Source organism: Rhincodon typus, chromosome 43, assembly GCF_021869965.1.
Source record: "Rhincodon typus isolate 14 chromosome 43, sRhiTyp1.1, whole genome shotgun sequence".
Lineage (NCBI taxonomy): Eukaryota > Metazoa > Chordata > Chondrichthyes > Orectolobiformes > Rhincodontidae > Rhincodon > Rhincodon typus.
The window spans coordinates 8,390,344-8,403,508 of NC_063374.1; the positions used below are offsets into that span (position 1 = coordinate 8,390,344).

General features: G+C 46.2%; 1 protein-coding gene across 4 annotated transcripts in view; it reads left to right on the forward strand.

Moving 5' to 3' along the window:
• The window catches only part of LOC109922595 (adenylosuccinate synthetase isozyme 2-like), a 21,645-nt gene that overhangs the window by 5,110 nt on the left and 3,370 nt on the right, over positions 1-13,165 (forward strand). For 3 of the 4 annotated variants that reach the window (XM_048619580.1, XM_048619578.1, XM_020522639.2), the window contains exons 3-10: positions 1,753-1,821; positions 4,074-4,124; positions 6,357-6,423; positions 6,581-6,688; positions 8,059-8,140; positions 9,153-9,279; positions 12,561-12,715; positions 12,837-12,961. In XM_048619580.1, the coding sequence (XP_048475537.1) occupies positions 8,090-8,140; positions 9,153-9,279; positions 12,561-12,715; positions 12,837-12,961 (458 nt within the window). In that variant the 5' untranslated portion in view covers positions 1,753-1,821; positions 4,074-4,124; positions 6,357-6,423; positions 6,581-6,688; positions 8,059-8,089. Of the gene's footprint in view, positions 1-1,344; positions 1,389-1,752; positions 1,822-4,073; positions 4,125-6,356; positions 6,424-6,580; positions 6,689-8,058; positions 8,141-9,152; positions 9,280-12,560; positions 12,716-12,836; positions 12,962-13,165 lie in introns of those variants that run through there. The other variant, XM_048619581.1, reaches the window with a different exon arrangement.

Genomic DNA, 13,165 nt, shown 5'->3' on the forward strand with positions numbered 1-13,165 from the left:
AAAACAGAAGTTGCTGGAAAAGCTCAGCAGATCTGGCAGCATCTCTGAAGAAAAGTCAGTTAACGTTTACAGTCTGGTGACCCTTCCTCGGAACAGGAAGGGTCACTGGACCCTAAATGTTAACTCTGAATTTTCTTCACTGATGCTGCCAGATCTGCTGAGCTTTTCCAGCAACTCCTGTTTTTGTTTATATAAAAAAAAACAACCTTGCCACAGTTAAATGGGATAAACTTATTCAAAGCTGAATATATAGTCCCTGAAATCAGTAGAAAGTTGACTTATTTTCCAAACAGTGTTACACTGTAGTTTAAATTCCTAGCTTTCTAATTATCATGAAAGGCATGTCATAGAATCCAGACATGTGGAAGCAGGCTGTTCAATCTATCGAGTTCACACCAACCCTCGAGCATTCCAACCAGATCCACCCTATCCCTGTAACCCAGCATTTCCCATGGCTAATCCACCTAGCCTGCACATCCTTAGACATTATGGGCAATTTAGCACGGCCAACCCACTTAACCTACACATCTTTGGACTGCGGGAGGAAACCGGAACACCCGGAGGAAACCCACGCAGACGTGGGGAGGATGTGCAAACTCCACACAGTCACCTGAGGGTGTAATTGAACCTAGGTCCCTGGCACACTGAGGCAGCAGAGCTAACCACTGAGCTACAGTGCTGCCTGTGTAATGTCCTGATTGGTCAGAAGATGCAAACCTGACCCCTGACTTCAGGATCTTGACTGGAGAGTTACCCCAGTCAGTATCCTGGAGCTCTATATTCCAGGTTTATTAAGTAGAATTAGCTTTATTGTCTCGTGTACTCAAGTGCAGGGAAAAGTTTATGAAGTCACCATTTCTGGCACCATCTTGGGTACAAAGATCCTAGGAATAAAATCTAAGGTATAACTGGTTTTGATTTATGACCCAAAACTACATAGAGACCCTACCTTATCTTTGGTAGTCCTAAACACTTAATTGGACCTTGTCTCAACAAATTAGAGACTCAGATTCTCCTTTTCCTTCACTGCCAGTCAGCTTATCAAAGGGATAAGGGTTGTGTTTTTTTATCATTTCTTGCTCACTGAAATCTGTCCTACGTAATTGCAGTCTCTCAATTTTGCAAACTGTGGGTTATTCTGCTCTAACCCTTTACCTCCTTGCTATCCCTTTATAATACTGGGCTGATTTTGTCTTTTGTTTTAATCGATTTTATTTTGCCCTTTAGTTCCCACGCAGTCTCAACAGCGTCCTTGGGGAAACAAGACTTAGATTTCGGTTCCTCTGTGTGCTTTACTCAGCAGCTGCTCATCAAACTGTGCCCAGCTGTGTTCTCCAAACTCTTGCTTTCAGAAAGACGTTTATCCTGATTAGGGTTTGAATTTACAAGTGGGTTCTGGTGTCTCCACAGGGAGCCTGTTCCCGACTGTCTGTCTGTTTCCCAGGATCAGCCTTTCAGTACAAGGGCTGTGAAGTGTTAACGTCTGGACTCTGTTCAGATGGATGTTTGCTCACAACGGTTTGACAGTCTGCTGCCTGGTGATAAGGATGGAGGCTGTTGGGGAAGGAGGTCAAGCTGCTCCGAGGCAGTGTTGACCAGCCAATGTCGGTGGACTGTCTTGGGGCTTGACAGCCCCAGCACCCCTGTGTAGGCCAGTGCCTGTGGGAGACAAGGGATGGGAGAGGCACATGAGGTTTGTATGGGCCCAGTGGTTTTGTAGGTAGCTGTTGATTGCAGTTCTTGTGTCTCTAGGCAATGGGGTGGTTATTCACATCCCAGGACTCTTTGAAGAAGCTGAGGAAAACCTCCGGAAGGGCAAAGGTGAGAGGATGCTGACTGTGAATCTGCGCGGACGGTCTGACTGTCTCTTGTCGATGTTTACACATCCCTTTCTTTATTTTCAAATCTCTACATGCTTTCTACTCTCCCTGTCAGTGTCGCTGCCTCCTCCTGCCCCTTGTGCTCCTCCCTGTCTCTGTCGCCTCAAACCCCTCTCCTTTACTTCACATTCTCTCCTCTAAGATGTTCCTCAAAACTGAGCTTATTAACCCAGCGTTTGGTTGCATCTCCTTCCTACGTGCACCGTAAATCTGGGTCACGTGCTTTTGTTAATGTTCCCGTAAAGAGTCTTTTGTAATGTTAAACGCAGTATAGAAATGCAGGTTTGTGTGTTGGTTCATTTCCCCTGCTCCCTTCACCAGTAGACTTCATTGGCTGGACTAAACCTGTGATGATTCCTGCATCCCCTGAGTGGTTACTTGCGTTCCTCACTGAGGGAATGTAGCAACGTTTTCCCCCAATTTTGCTTCTCAGCTGCGCAGATGTATTAGGTTTCTGGAATGACTTCCAGAACTGGGCTTCAGATGTGTCGGCACAGCGATCGGCATTCGCGGAACCATCTGGTGCGGCTGTGCAGCTTACAGACCACACTAATATAGGACTTGATGAGTAGGAGTAGGCCATTCAGCCCCTCAAGCCTGCTCTGCCGTTCAATAAGATTATAGCCAATCTGCTGCTTGTCTGAGCTCCAATTTCCTCTGTGCTCCCACCCCATCAACTCCATCAAAACCTTTCAAAAATCTCTCTGTGACTCAGCCTTGAACATAGACAATGACCCAGCCTCCACTGCTGTCTGGGGAGAAGTGTTCTACAGTCTCAATCCTCAAGGAAAAGAAAATTCTCATCGCTGTTGTAAAAGTGAGTCCACTTATTCTAAAGCGGGGAGGTGATGGCCGAGTGGTATTATCACTGGACTGTTAATCCAGAGATCCAGATAACATCCTGGGACCCAGGTTCGAATCCTGCCATGGCAGATGGTGGAATTTGAATTCAATAATTATCTGAAATTAAGAATCTAATGATGACTGTGAATCCATTGTCAATTGTTGGAAAAACCCATCTGGTTCACTAATGTCCTTTAGGGAAGGAAACTACCATCCTTACTTGGTCTGGCCTACGTGTGACTCCAGATCCACAGCAATGTGGTTGACTCTTAACTGCCCTCCAGGCAATTCGGGATGGGCAATAAATGCTATCTAGCCAGTGATGCCCTCATCCCGTGAATGAATAAAGAAAAAAAAAAAGTTCTAGTTTTAACAATCCCTCACCTCACTGCCACAAAAGGAAATTTCCTGCTACTCCCACCTTGTCAAGTCTCCTTAGGAAGTTGCATTTTTCAGTAAAATCATCTTACATTCTACTAACCTCCAGTAGACAAGGCCTGTCTGTCCTCGGAGTCCTGCTTCCTGCAAACAACTCTCTGTGCTGCTCCCAGCCTTTTAGCTCCCCATCACCAGATGTTTGTAGTTCTTGTGAGAGATTCTGGAGAGTTTGGAGGAGACCAGCTATGTGAAAGGTCCTGTGTTGACCCACCATCTGGCCTCTGTCCCTGCTCTGGGATATTACCACCAATGTATCTTTACTCTCCCATTCATTGCTCAGAGGTGAACATTGCTGGCTAGGCCCAGTGTTTTGTTGTCCATCCTAATTGTCCCTTGAGCTGCTGGGTCTGATCTGCCACCTTGAGCACCTATGAAGCACGTGATGAAGGTTCACCCACAGTGACCCTCCCAGCACTTCAGTCCAATCAAGTGTCTCGTTTGGCCTTTTCACAGGGCAGTTCAGAGGCAACTATGTTGTTGTGGGTCTGGAGTCACTTGTAGGCCTGAGGTACATGAGTGAACCAGATGGGTTTTTCTGAGAACCCAGCAGTTGGGTGGTCGCCAGTTATGTCTCTTTGCTCGTTTTGAAGTTATGAGGAATTGCAGATCTATCTGAGTCTCTCGCTATCTTTGTGTGCATCTGTTTCCAATGGCTCTCCAGTAATTTGTCTATATGTGCACGTTTAGTAATTCCAGCCCCTCGCTCTTGCGTGCTGTCTGTCCATTTTCTGTTTTTCATCTCTCTTCCCCCTTTCTGTCTGTATTTCTCCTTGCCATCTCCTCCCTATCCCCCTTCCCAATTGATTGTGTGTTATTTGGGAGGGAGTGGAGTCAGCCCAGAGTAGCTTGTGAGCACTGAGTTATGGAACATGATGACAGATTCTGTTATTTATCTCTCTTCCATGCACACAGGTTTGGAAGGTTGGGAATTGAGGACAGTGATCTCGGACAGAGCCCACATTGGTGAGTTGGTGTTGTTGTTTTTGAGACCCTGCTGGGTGAGGGATGTGTTGCATGTGATTGGCTTCCTCTGTGTGTACCTGTCTCTCTCCAGGTTTGTGTACTTAAGGACACAAGGTGCTCAGTGCACTATGATATTTTCATACGTGCCTTTGAGCGAAGGAACCAAGAGCAGGAATAGGCCCCCCGAGTTACTCTGCCAGTCAGTAAGACCACGTCTGATCTGATTACTCCACATTTCTGCCGACTCCACAATAACCTTTCATCCCTCACGCTTAACACAAATCTAACTCCCTCTGTCTTAAAAAACTGTTCAAGGACTCTTTGTCTCCAGCACCTTTTTGAGGAATAGAGCTCTAAAGAAGAGGAAGATGGCAGTGTTGTGGTAAGTAATCACAGGCCCAAAGACACTGGTTCAAATCCCACCAGGGCAGCTAGTGGAAATGATGTCCAATTAATAATTCTGGAATTGAAACTTGATCTCAAGAGATGGTGACCGTGGCAACCATCATCGATGGTCATAACCCATCTGATTCACTAATGTCAAGCAGGGAAGGGAATCTGCCACTTACTTGGTCTGGCCTATGTGTGACTCCAGACAGACAGCGATTTGCTTGACTCTGAACTGCCCTCTGAAACAGCCTGAGTGAGCCACTCAGTTTGAGGGAAATTAGGGACGGGTGATACCTTGCCAGTGAGACCCACATCTCTCAGAATTAATTTTTAAAACATGAGTCACGACCCTCTGAGACAAGAGGGTGTCCATCCTGGCAAGACCCCCTCTTCAGGGTCTTGTAGCTATCGGTCAACCTGTCCCTCACTCTTCTAATGTACAAACCTAGCCAGTCCAGCCTTTCCTTATATCAACAATCCATCACTTACAGATTTTAAAATGGTAGGTGGCTTGACCCAACACCTGGCGATGGGGTATAGTGTGAGAAATGAGAGCTGGTTGCAAAAACCACATGCACAAGTTTCTGGGTGTCCTGACGTGTTGATCACAAGAAGTTAGTAATCAGGTACAGTTTGTAATTAGGCAAGGAATCTTGCAGTGAGTGACTCACCTCCTGATTTCCCAAAAGCCTATCCACCATCTACAAGGCTCCCCACTTCCCTGTATGAGAGTAGCTCCAACAACAGCACAAGCTTGATACCATTCAAGACAAAGCAGCCCCCTTGATTGGCACCACATCCACAAACCTTCACTCCCTCCACCACTGACGGTCAGTAGCAGCAGTGTGCACCATCTTTAAGATGCACTGTAGAAATTCACCAAAGCTCCTTGGAACTGTCCAAGCTCACCAAACTGACCACCACAATCTAGAAGGACAAGGGCAGCAGATACATGGGAACGCCAACTCCTGCAAGTTCGCCTTAAAGCCACTCACCATCCTGACTTGTGGGGGTGTAAAGAAATCACCATTTTTTTTCACTGTCGCTGGGTCAAAATCCTGGACTTCCCTCCCAAAGGGCATTGTGTGGGTATACCCACAGCATAGACTGCAGCGGTTTTAGAAGGCAGGTCACTACCACCTTCTCAAGATGCAACTAGGGATAGACGGTAAATGCTGGCTCAACCAGCAAAACCCCTCCATGAATAAAAAAATTTCCATAGACTCACGAATCTCTTTGAGAAATGATGTGTCTTAAATTTGACTCATTGCCTTTAAATGGTGCCCCCTAGGTGTAGGTTCTCCCACAAGAGGAAACATCTTCTGTAAAGTTCCCTCTTAGAAGAGCTCTGATGAAGAGTCATCTAGACTCGAAACGTTAACTTGCTCTCTCTCTCCACAGATGCTGCCTGATCCGCTGTGATTTCCAGCATGTTTTGTTTTCAGTACAGATTTCAGCATCTGCAGTAATGTGCTCCTACTCTCTTTGTACTCAATTTCCCTCTCAAAAGACCATAAAATTCTATGAGCTTTCCTAATTACTTCTGTCCCTGAATCCTCACCTTTTGTGATTCATGCACCGGGACACCCAGCTCGCTCTCCATCTCCCTCCGTTTACATAATATCCTTTGGTTTTAGCCTTCCTGCCAAAATGGACAATTTCACCCCCCCCCCCCCAACTTTGCCAAGCCCTTTCAGAACCTCATTCTTCTGAATGAGATCGCTTCTGCTAAGCACCAGAAAGCATAGAACCCGGCGCAGACCTGATTGGCCATATGGCCTGACTCTGTGCTGTGTAGTTCCTGTTAGTAAGTGTACTTGACTGTTCTCCTCTTGTTTCCAGTGTTTGATTTCCATCAGGCAGTGGACGGTGTGCAGGAGCAGCAACGTCAGGAGCTGGCTGGGAAAAAGTGAGTGCGGCAGAACCTTGACTGGGGCTAAGACTGGAGGGAAGCGGGCAGTATTTTTACGGGGTCATTAGGGTTCAGAGGTGACCGGCCCATCTTTGGCCTGTTCTAATCCCTCCCTCTCTTTCTTTTTACTTTATTGCCTTCCCATTCCCATCAGCCTGGGGACCACTAGGAAAGGCATTGGGCCAGTGTACGCATCGAAAGCCTCTCGCACCAGCCTCCGTATCTGCGACTTGGTGTCAGACTTTGAGGAGTTCTCGAAGCGGTAAGGGTTTATAAAGGAGTCGGGGTGCTTGCTTACTGTCTTGTAGCAGAGATGACAAATAAGGAAAATGTCCCCTTTTCTAAAAAAAACCACACTGCTGTCGTTAACTGAGCTCCTCCCTCTTCTCACAGAAGTAGAAAACCAAAATCTGTGTCTGAACTGATGCAAACAAAATAGGAGTGGGCCACTCAGCCCTTTGAGCTTCTTGCCCATTCACTAATATCAGGGTTGAGCTGATTATAGGCTCAAATCTGCATTCTTGCCTGTTCTTGTTAATTCACCTCGCTGCTTATGCCTTTAAAAATATTCAGTGGTTCATCTCCCATCTTGGATGGCAGTGTCTTGGTTTTTATATTCTGTATTGAACACACATTCCCATCTGAGTCAACAATGTTCTATAGGGAAGGAAATTTGCTGTCTTTGCCTGGTCTGGCCCTACATGTAACTCCAGACCCACAGCAATGTGATTGACTCGTAACTGCCCTTTGAAATGGCCTAAGTGAGACACACAGTTCAAGGGACGGTTAGGGGTGGGCATCGAAAGCTGGCTTCACGAGTGACACTCGTATCCTGTGAAAGGGGTGAAGAGAAAGTGTGAAAATTCCAACAAGGCTTGCACCAGACGAAGAGGAAGTCCTTAGCAAGCTGTTCCAGGCCTCCAGCAACAATGCGAATCTTCCCCTGCCCCGGGAATGGATTGAAGCAAGTTTTGAATATTCCCGCCACTCCGGCCTGGTACTGAGAGGTAGCCACTTGTATTGAGATGTGGTTAAGCTGGAAGAGAGTTCTGTCAGGGTCCTGAGGCCAATGATCCTGTTTATTTTTTCCCCAATTCCTTTCACAGTCCACATTCCGCTCACTAACACCCTCTCCCTCCCCCCGCCAGCTCATAGGCACACACCCGTGGTGTCTGGAAGAGTTGTTACCTCTGCATAGCTGGGGTGTGGAAGGTCCTTGGCAACATTCTGTGAGGACCTTTGGGGTTGTTTGCTATGTCAAATATGTTATATCATTACGAAGTATTAAAACCTCATTAACTTCTCCCTCTCTTTCTCCCGCCTCCCCTTCTCTATTCCCCCACATCTTTCCCCTTTCATCTTCCTCCTCCCTCTTTCTCTTCCTCAACTTCCCATTTCCTCTCCTTCTGCCCCCTCCCTCCCTTCCACCCCCTTCTTCATTCCCCTCTCTCGTGCTCTTTCTCTCTCCCTCCCTCCCTCGCCATTTCTACCCCCCTTCCCTCCCCCCTTACTCTCGTTCGCTCTCTCTCTCTCTTTTTCTCTATTCCACCTCCACTCCAACTGCCCTCCTGTCTCTTTCTGTCTCTCACCCTACTCTGTCCCCTGCATTCCCCTTGTTTCCCTTCACCATAGCTTCAGAGGGCTTGCCCATCACTATAAAAGCATGTACCCAATGCTACACATCGATATTGAAGGAGAGTTGGACAAACTGAAGGTAACTTGGGTGTAGCTTGTACTTGAGTTTCAAGGATTGGGCGTCGCTCCTTGAGTGTCCCTGGACGTATTGGAGCTCTTTATCAGAAACTGTCCTTCTTTCCCTGTTTTCTGTCAAGTGTAGTGTGGCCTGGGGCCTCCAGATAGCTGTCATCACAGCCCCCACCCCAGTTTTGGTGTTCAGGCAGTTTAGTGGAAACTACTCATGGTCTCAGGATAGAGAAGACCCTGGATATTGCTGGAATGGAGAGTTTGAGATATTAAATCGGGGGTGCAAAAAAGTCCCCATTTTTCTTGTGTGGAATTTAGGAGGTTGACGGATGACCTCTCAGACGTTTATAAAATCATGAGGGACATAGATGAGGTGAATGACAAGGGTCTTCCCCCTCGGGTGGGGGAGTTCAAGACTAGGGGACATATTTTTAAGGTGAGAGGAGAAAGATTTAGAAAGGATGTGAAGGGCAACTTTTTTAAGTATGTTCGTGTGTGGAATGACCTGCCAGAGGAAGTGGTAGATTCAGGTAATGTTACAATATTTAAAGTACATGGATAAGTTCATGAATAGGAAAGGTTTGGAATCTCACAGGCAGATGGGACTAGTTTAGTTTGGGATTATGGTTGGTATGGATTGGTTGCACTGAAGGGTCTGTTTTGATGTTGTATGACTCTATGGCCTGATCAAAGTGTTTGAAATATTAAGATGATTCGATGGGTTAGGGATACAGAGTATTTTCTGGGTTTAGCAGCGTTGGGACGGTGTGCAGTGGTGTGGGAGCAGAGAGGACTGAGAATGGAGTGGCTGGGGGTGTGGGTATTGTATAATAATTTGAAAAGTGGAGCTGCATGTTTAGGCAGAAAGCTGATGACTGGATGTGTTTCAGGAACACGTGGAATTCTCTCTGTTGCCAAAATGCAGTGGATGATGTGGGAGATGAGAGTGCTGAGTAACAGAGCGGGTAGTATAAGGGAGGTTCCGGTTGTTTACTTACCATGTGTCCCCACTTCCTCTGCAGGAATACTCTGAGCGAATCCGTCCCCTGGTGAAGGATGGGGTTTATTTCATGTACAAGGCCCTCCATGGACCGCCAAAGAAGATCCTTGTAGAGGGTGCCAACGCCACGCTCCTGGACATTGATTTTGGTAAGAAGCCAAAACATGAACACTGCCCTCCAATCGCGCCACAGGTCTGCAGTAAACTCGCGCAAGCTGAGCTGCATTTAACGGTTCCTGTTCTGATGAGGGCAAAGCTGTGTGACTCCCCTACCTGTACGCCAGTCCCACCCTCTGCCATGAGCCACAGTTCCTCGCACTGCCATCTCCCACCTCAAGTTGTCATCCTTCTCTCAGGATTTGTCCGAGATTGTTTTTGCTTTCTTCAAAATCAAATCATCTTTGGACTGTAATAAATCTGACAAAGGTTCGCCAGTAATTTCAACATTCCTATATTTTAGGAATTCTGATTTCGAAGCCCAATAATTACATTTTTCCACTAATCTATGGAGATCATAAATGAACTCTTTGAATCAGCAACTGAAAAATTCAGTTAAATAGTTTTTTGTTAAGAATTGAAGTCATTGTCAGTTTAAAGAAACTGCTAAAAGTGTGTAGAATTTAAGTATTGGTACCTTCTTTTATGTCTTGATGTGCTAGAATGTGATTAGATGTAGGAAGTATTGAATACAATAGTGTGTGTGCTTTGTAGGCTTGTGATTTAGTGTCTAAACTTGGGAAGCAATTATGTATCTTAGGAGCTATTCTCTCCAAGATGTCCAAGATGTTTTGTTTGACCCTGATATTAAATCATCCAGGCAATATTAGTTCTGTTTCTTCCTAATGTCTTTATTGATTCTCTCTTTTTAAAGTGTTTTCATTCTGCAGTGTCTCAATGCTGCTTTTCAATCTGGCTTTTAATCTTGCAGTATATCAATGTTGCTTTAATCTCTTTCTAAATAGGTACTTAAAACAGCACTAATCCAATGCAATAGTAGTTTCCTTGCCTTTGAAGGCTTTTAAACTATTCGGTTTATACAATTTACTGAACGCTTTTAATTTTAGGAAAATTGGATTACACAGCCTAATAAATGGTAGCCATTACACTGCATAATTTGCCAAAATAAAGCCTGTTCCCTTAATAAACCGTGTTTAAACTATGGCTGTCCTGCTCTTAATGTGGTTTCACGATACTTCCTGAATTCTTTTGTTAGACTCAATATGCTCAGGGCTTTTAAATTGCCGCTTTGTTGTCTTAATTCTGGATCTGTGATCTTACTGGTGTTGTGACTTCAGTTTAAATTAGTGTTTTGGACTTGATTTACCCTCTGTAGCTGTGTGTAATGGTGTCTTCTTGCTGTGGCGGCAACACTGTGAGCGATAAGGATTCCTTTTGAATTTTTGGCCTTGTCAGCCCATTTCGTGGCAATAATTTAGTGGTGTTATTGCTGGACTGTTAACCAAGAGACCCAGGTAATGTTCTGGGGACCTGGGTTCGAATCCCGCCACGGCAGATGATGGAATTTGAATTCAATAAAAAAAATCTGGAGTTAAGAGTCTAATGATGACCGTGAATCCATTGTCAATTGTTGGAAAAACCCATCTAGTTCACTAATGTCCTGTTAGGGAAGGAAACTGCCATCTTTACCCAGTCTGGCCTACATGTGACTCCAGATCCACAGCAATGTGGTTGACTCTGAACTGCCCTCTGGGCAACTAGGGATGGGCAATAAATACTGAGCCTAGTTGACGATGCCCTCGTCCCGTTAATGGATTTAAAAAATAAGTGGAAATTTCCCCCTTGCCCAATAGGGAGTTCTAACTTTATTCACTAAGCACTGACATCTGTTTGTTTCCTAGTTGATCCTCTAACATATTCTCGCTTCCTGACTGAATCTGTAACTGCCAGCTATGACTGACTTTTACTTCAAGCTTGCTCCTGCACTTCCCTTGCTGAGTCTGAGTTAAAAGGCTAAAGTCCACTTCCTCCATTGTTGATCATACCATGCATCTGTGTGTAGGCTGTTTGACTATTCAACTGCTGACTGTCTGAGAACTTTAAGTCTGTCTGAGACCTGCAAGTGTTCACTCCTGCTCCTGGGTACACTGGAATTCTCTGCTCCCGAGTTATTTGGAAACCATTTTGTTTCTATCTGGGATTAAGCAACAAAGTTCCACTGCTGTTACCATGTGATTTGTGCTGTGATGCCAGCCACTGTCAGCTTTTGTTTTGTTGCTATCCAATGAGTCTTCAAGAGAAGAGACCTTTGTAGTTTGTTGTTTAGTAGCAATCAGCTACAAGTTGTGTGAGCAGGATAGGTACTTGCTAAGACTGAGGATACAGGTCCTGACCCTACAAGGTTGATTAGGCCACAGATGGAATAGTGTGTAGTCCTGGTCATCCCACTATCGGAATGATTGCACTGGAGAGGATGTGGAGGAGATTCACCAGGATGTTGCCTGGGGTGAAAAGGTTGAGACTGGATAGGCTGGGTTTGTTTTCCTTGGAGCAGGGGAGGCTGCGGGAGGTTGACGGGGTGGAGGGGAAGGTGGAAGCAGGATCTCATTGATGGATACAAATTAAGGAGAGACATAGACAGGGTAGATCGTTAGAGTCTTTTCCCCATGTCTAAGATCAGAGGGCATAAGTTTAAGGTGGGGAGTAAGTGGTTTAGAGGAGATCTTAGGGTGGTAGAAATATGCAATGTGCTGAGGGTGATGGAAGTAGCTACTTTTGCAACATTTAAGAAGCATCTGGATGAGCACTTAAAATGCCAGGGCATAGTAGGCTGTGGAACTAGTACAGGTAAATGGGATTAGTGTAATTTGGCATTTATTGGTTGGCATAGGCATGATGGGCAAAAGGGCCTGTTTTTGTGCAGGATCACTCTGAGTCTAAGATCTGAATCTGTTCGTCCTTTTCTCCACCCATGTCCTTGTGACGTCATCAGTTTTGAGTGGAGCTGAATGCAGTTTCCCAACATTAACCCTTCCAAAACCATTACCTTGTACAACTGACATAGCATCATTTTCCCTGAGGGAGTGGCTATGGAGACAGCCAATTCCTGCAGCATCCCTACAGCAATGCCCTGACCAATCAGAGCCAGTCTACTTGATTTGAATTTAATCAATTAACTCCGATTGGATCCCTATATCTGTCAACCCCTCCATCCCCTACACCCCCTCCCTATCTCTGTCACCTTCTCCAGCCCCTACATCCCTCCTGCTGGATCACCGGGCCATCCATGGCTTAACCATTTGCACTCTCTTCTCGTGTTGTCTAAATTGTTGTTCTTTTTTTCTGAAGTCGGTTTTCTTGCAGTTCAGTCCTGACGAGTGAGAGAGAAATTGCTTTGACCTGACGTCTCTGTTTTCAGGGGTTTTCTAAGTTGGGTGTGACCAAGCCATGATTTATCGGTATTGTGTTGCAGGTACCTATCCTTTTGTGACCTCTTCGAACTGCACAGTGGGTGGGGTGTGCACCGGACTGGGGATTCCCCCTCACAACATTGGCGAGGTTTACGGTGTCGTGAAAGCTTATACCACTAGGGTGGGAGTAGGCGCCTTTCCCACCGAGCAGGATAACGTGAGTACCCTCTGTTCTCAGGTCACTCCTGGCTGGTTTGTGTCTGACTGAAAGGGGGCAGGGTGGGGGTGTCCCAGGTTTCCTCGCTCCCTCACTGGAGCTGCCTGTTGTTTTCCCCCAGGAGCTGGGTGAGCTGCTGCAGCAACGGGGCCACGAGTTCGGAGTCACCACGGGCAGGAGGAGGCGATGTGGCTGGCTGGATCTGATGCTGGTGAAATACGCTCACATGATTAACAGCTTCACTGCGTGAGTACTCAGCAGGAGCTGGGGACCTCCGTGTCGCACTAACTGAGTGGCTGCATTCGGTTCGGCTCCTCGGTCTCACCCCCCATTGGTCCTGTCTGCTTTGTGTCCTCTTCTCCCTCCCACCCAGCACTGGCCTCTTCTCCGGTTGCATCTTCTGTATCTCTGTCACCTCCTCCGGCCCCTACACCCCCTCCCTATCTCTGT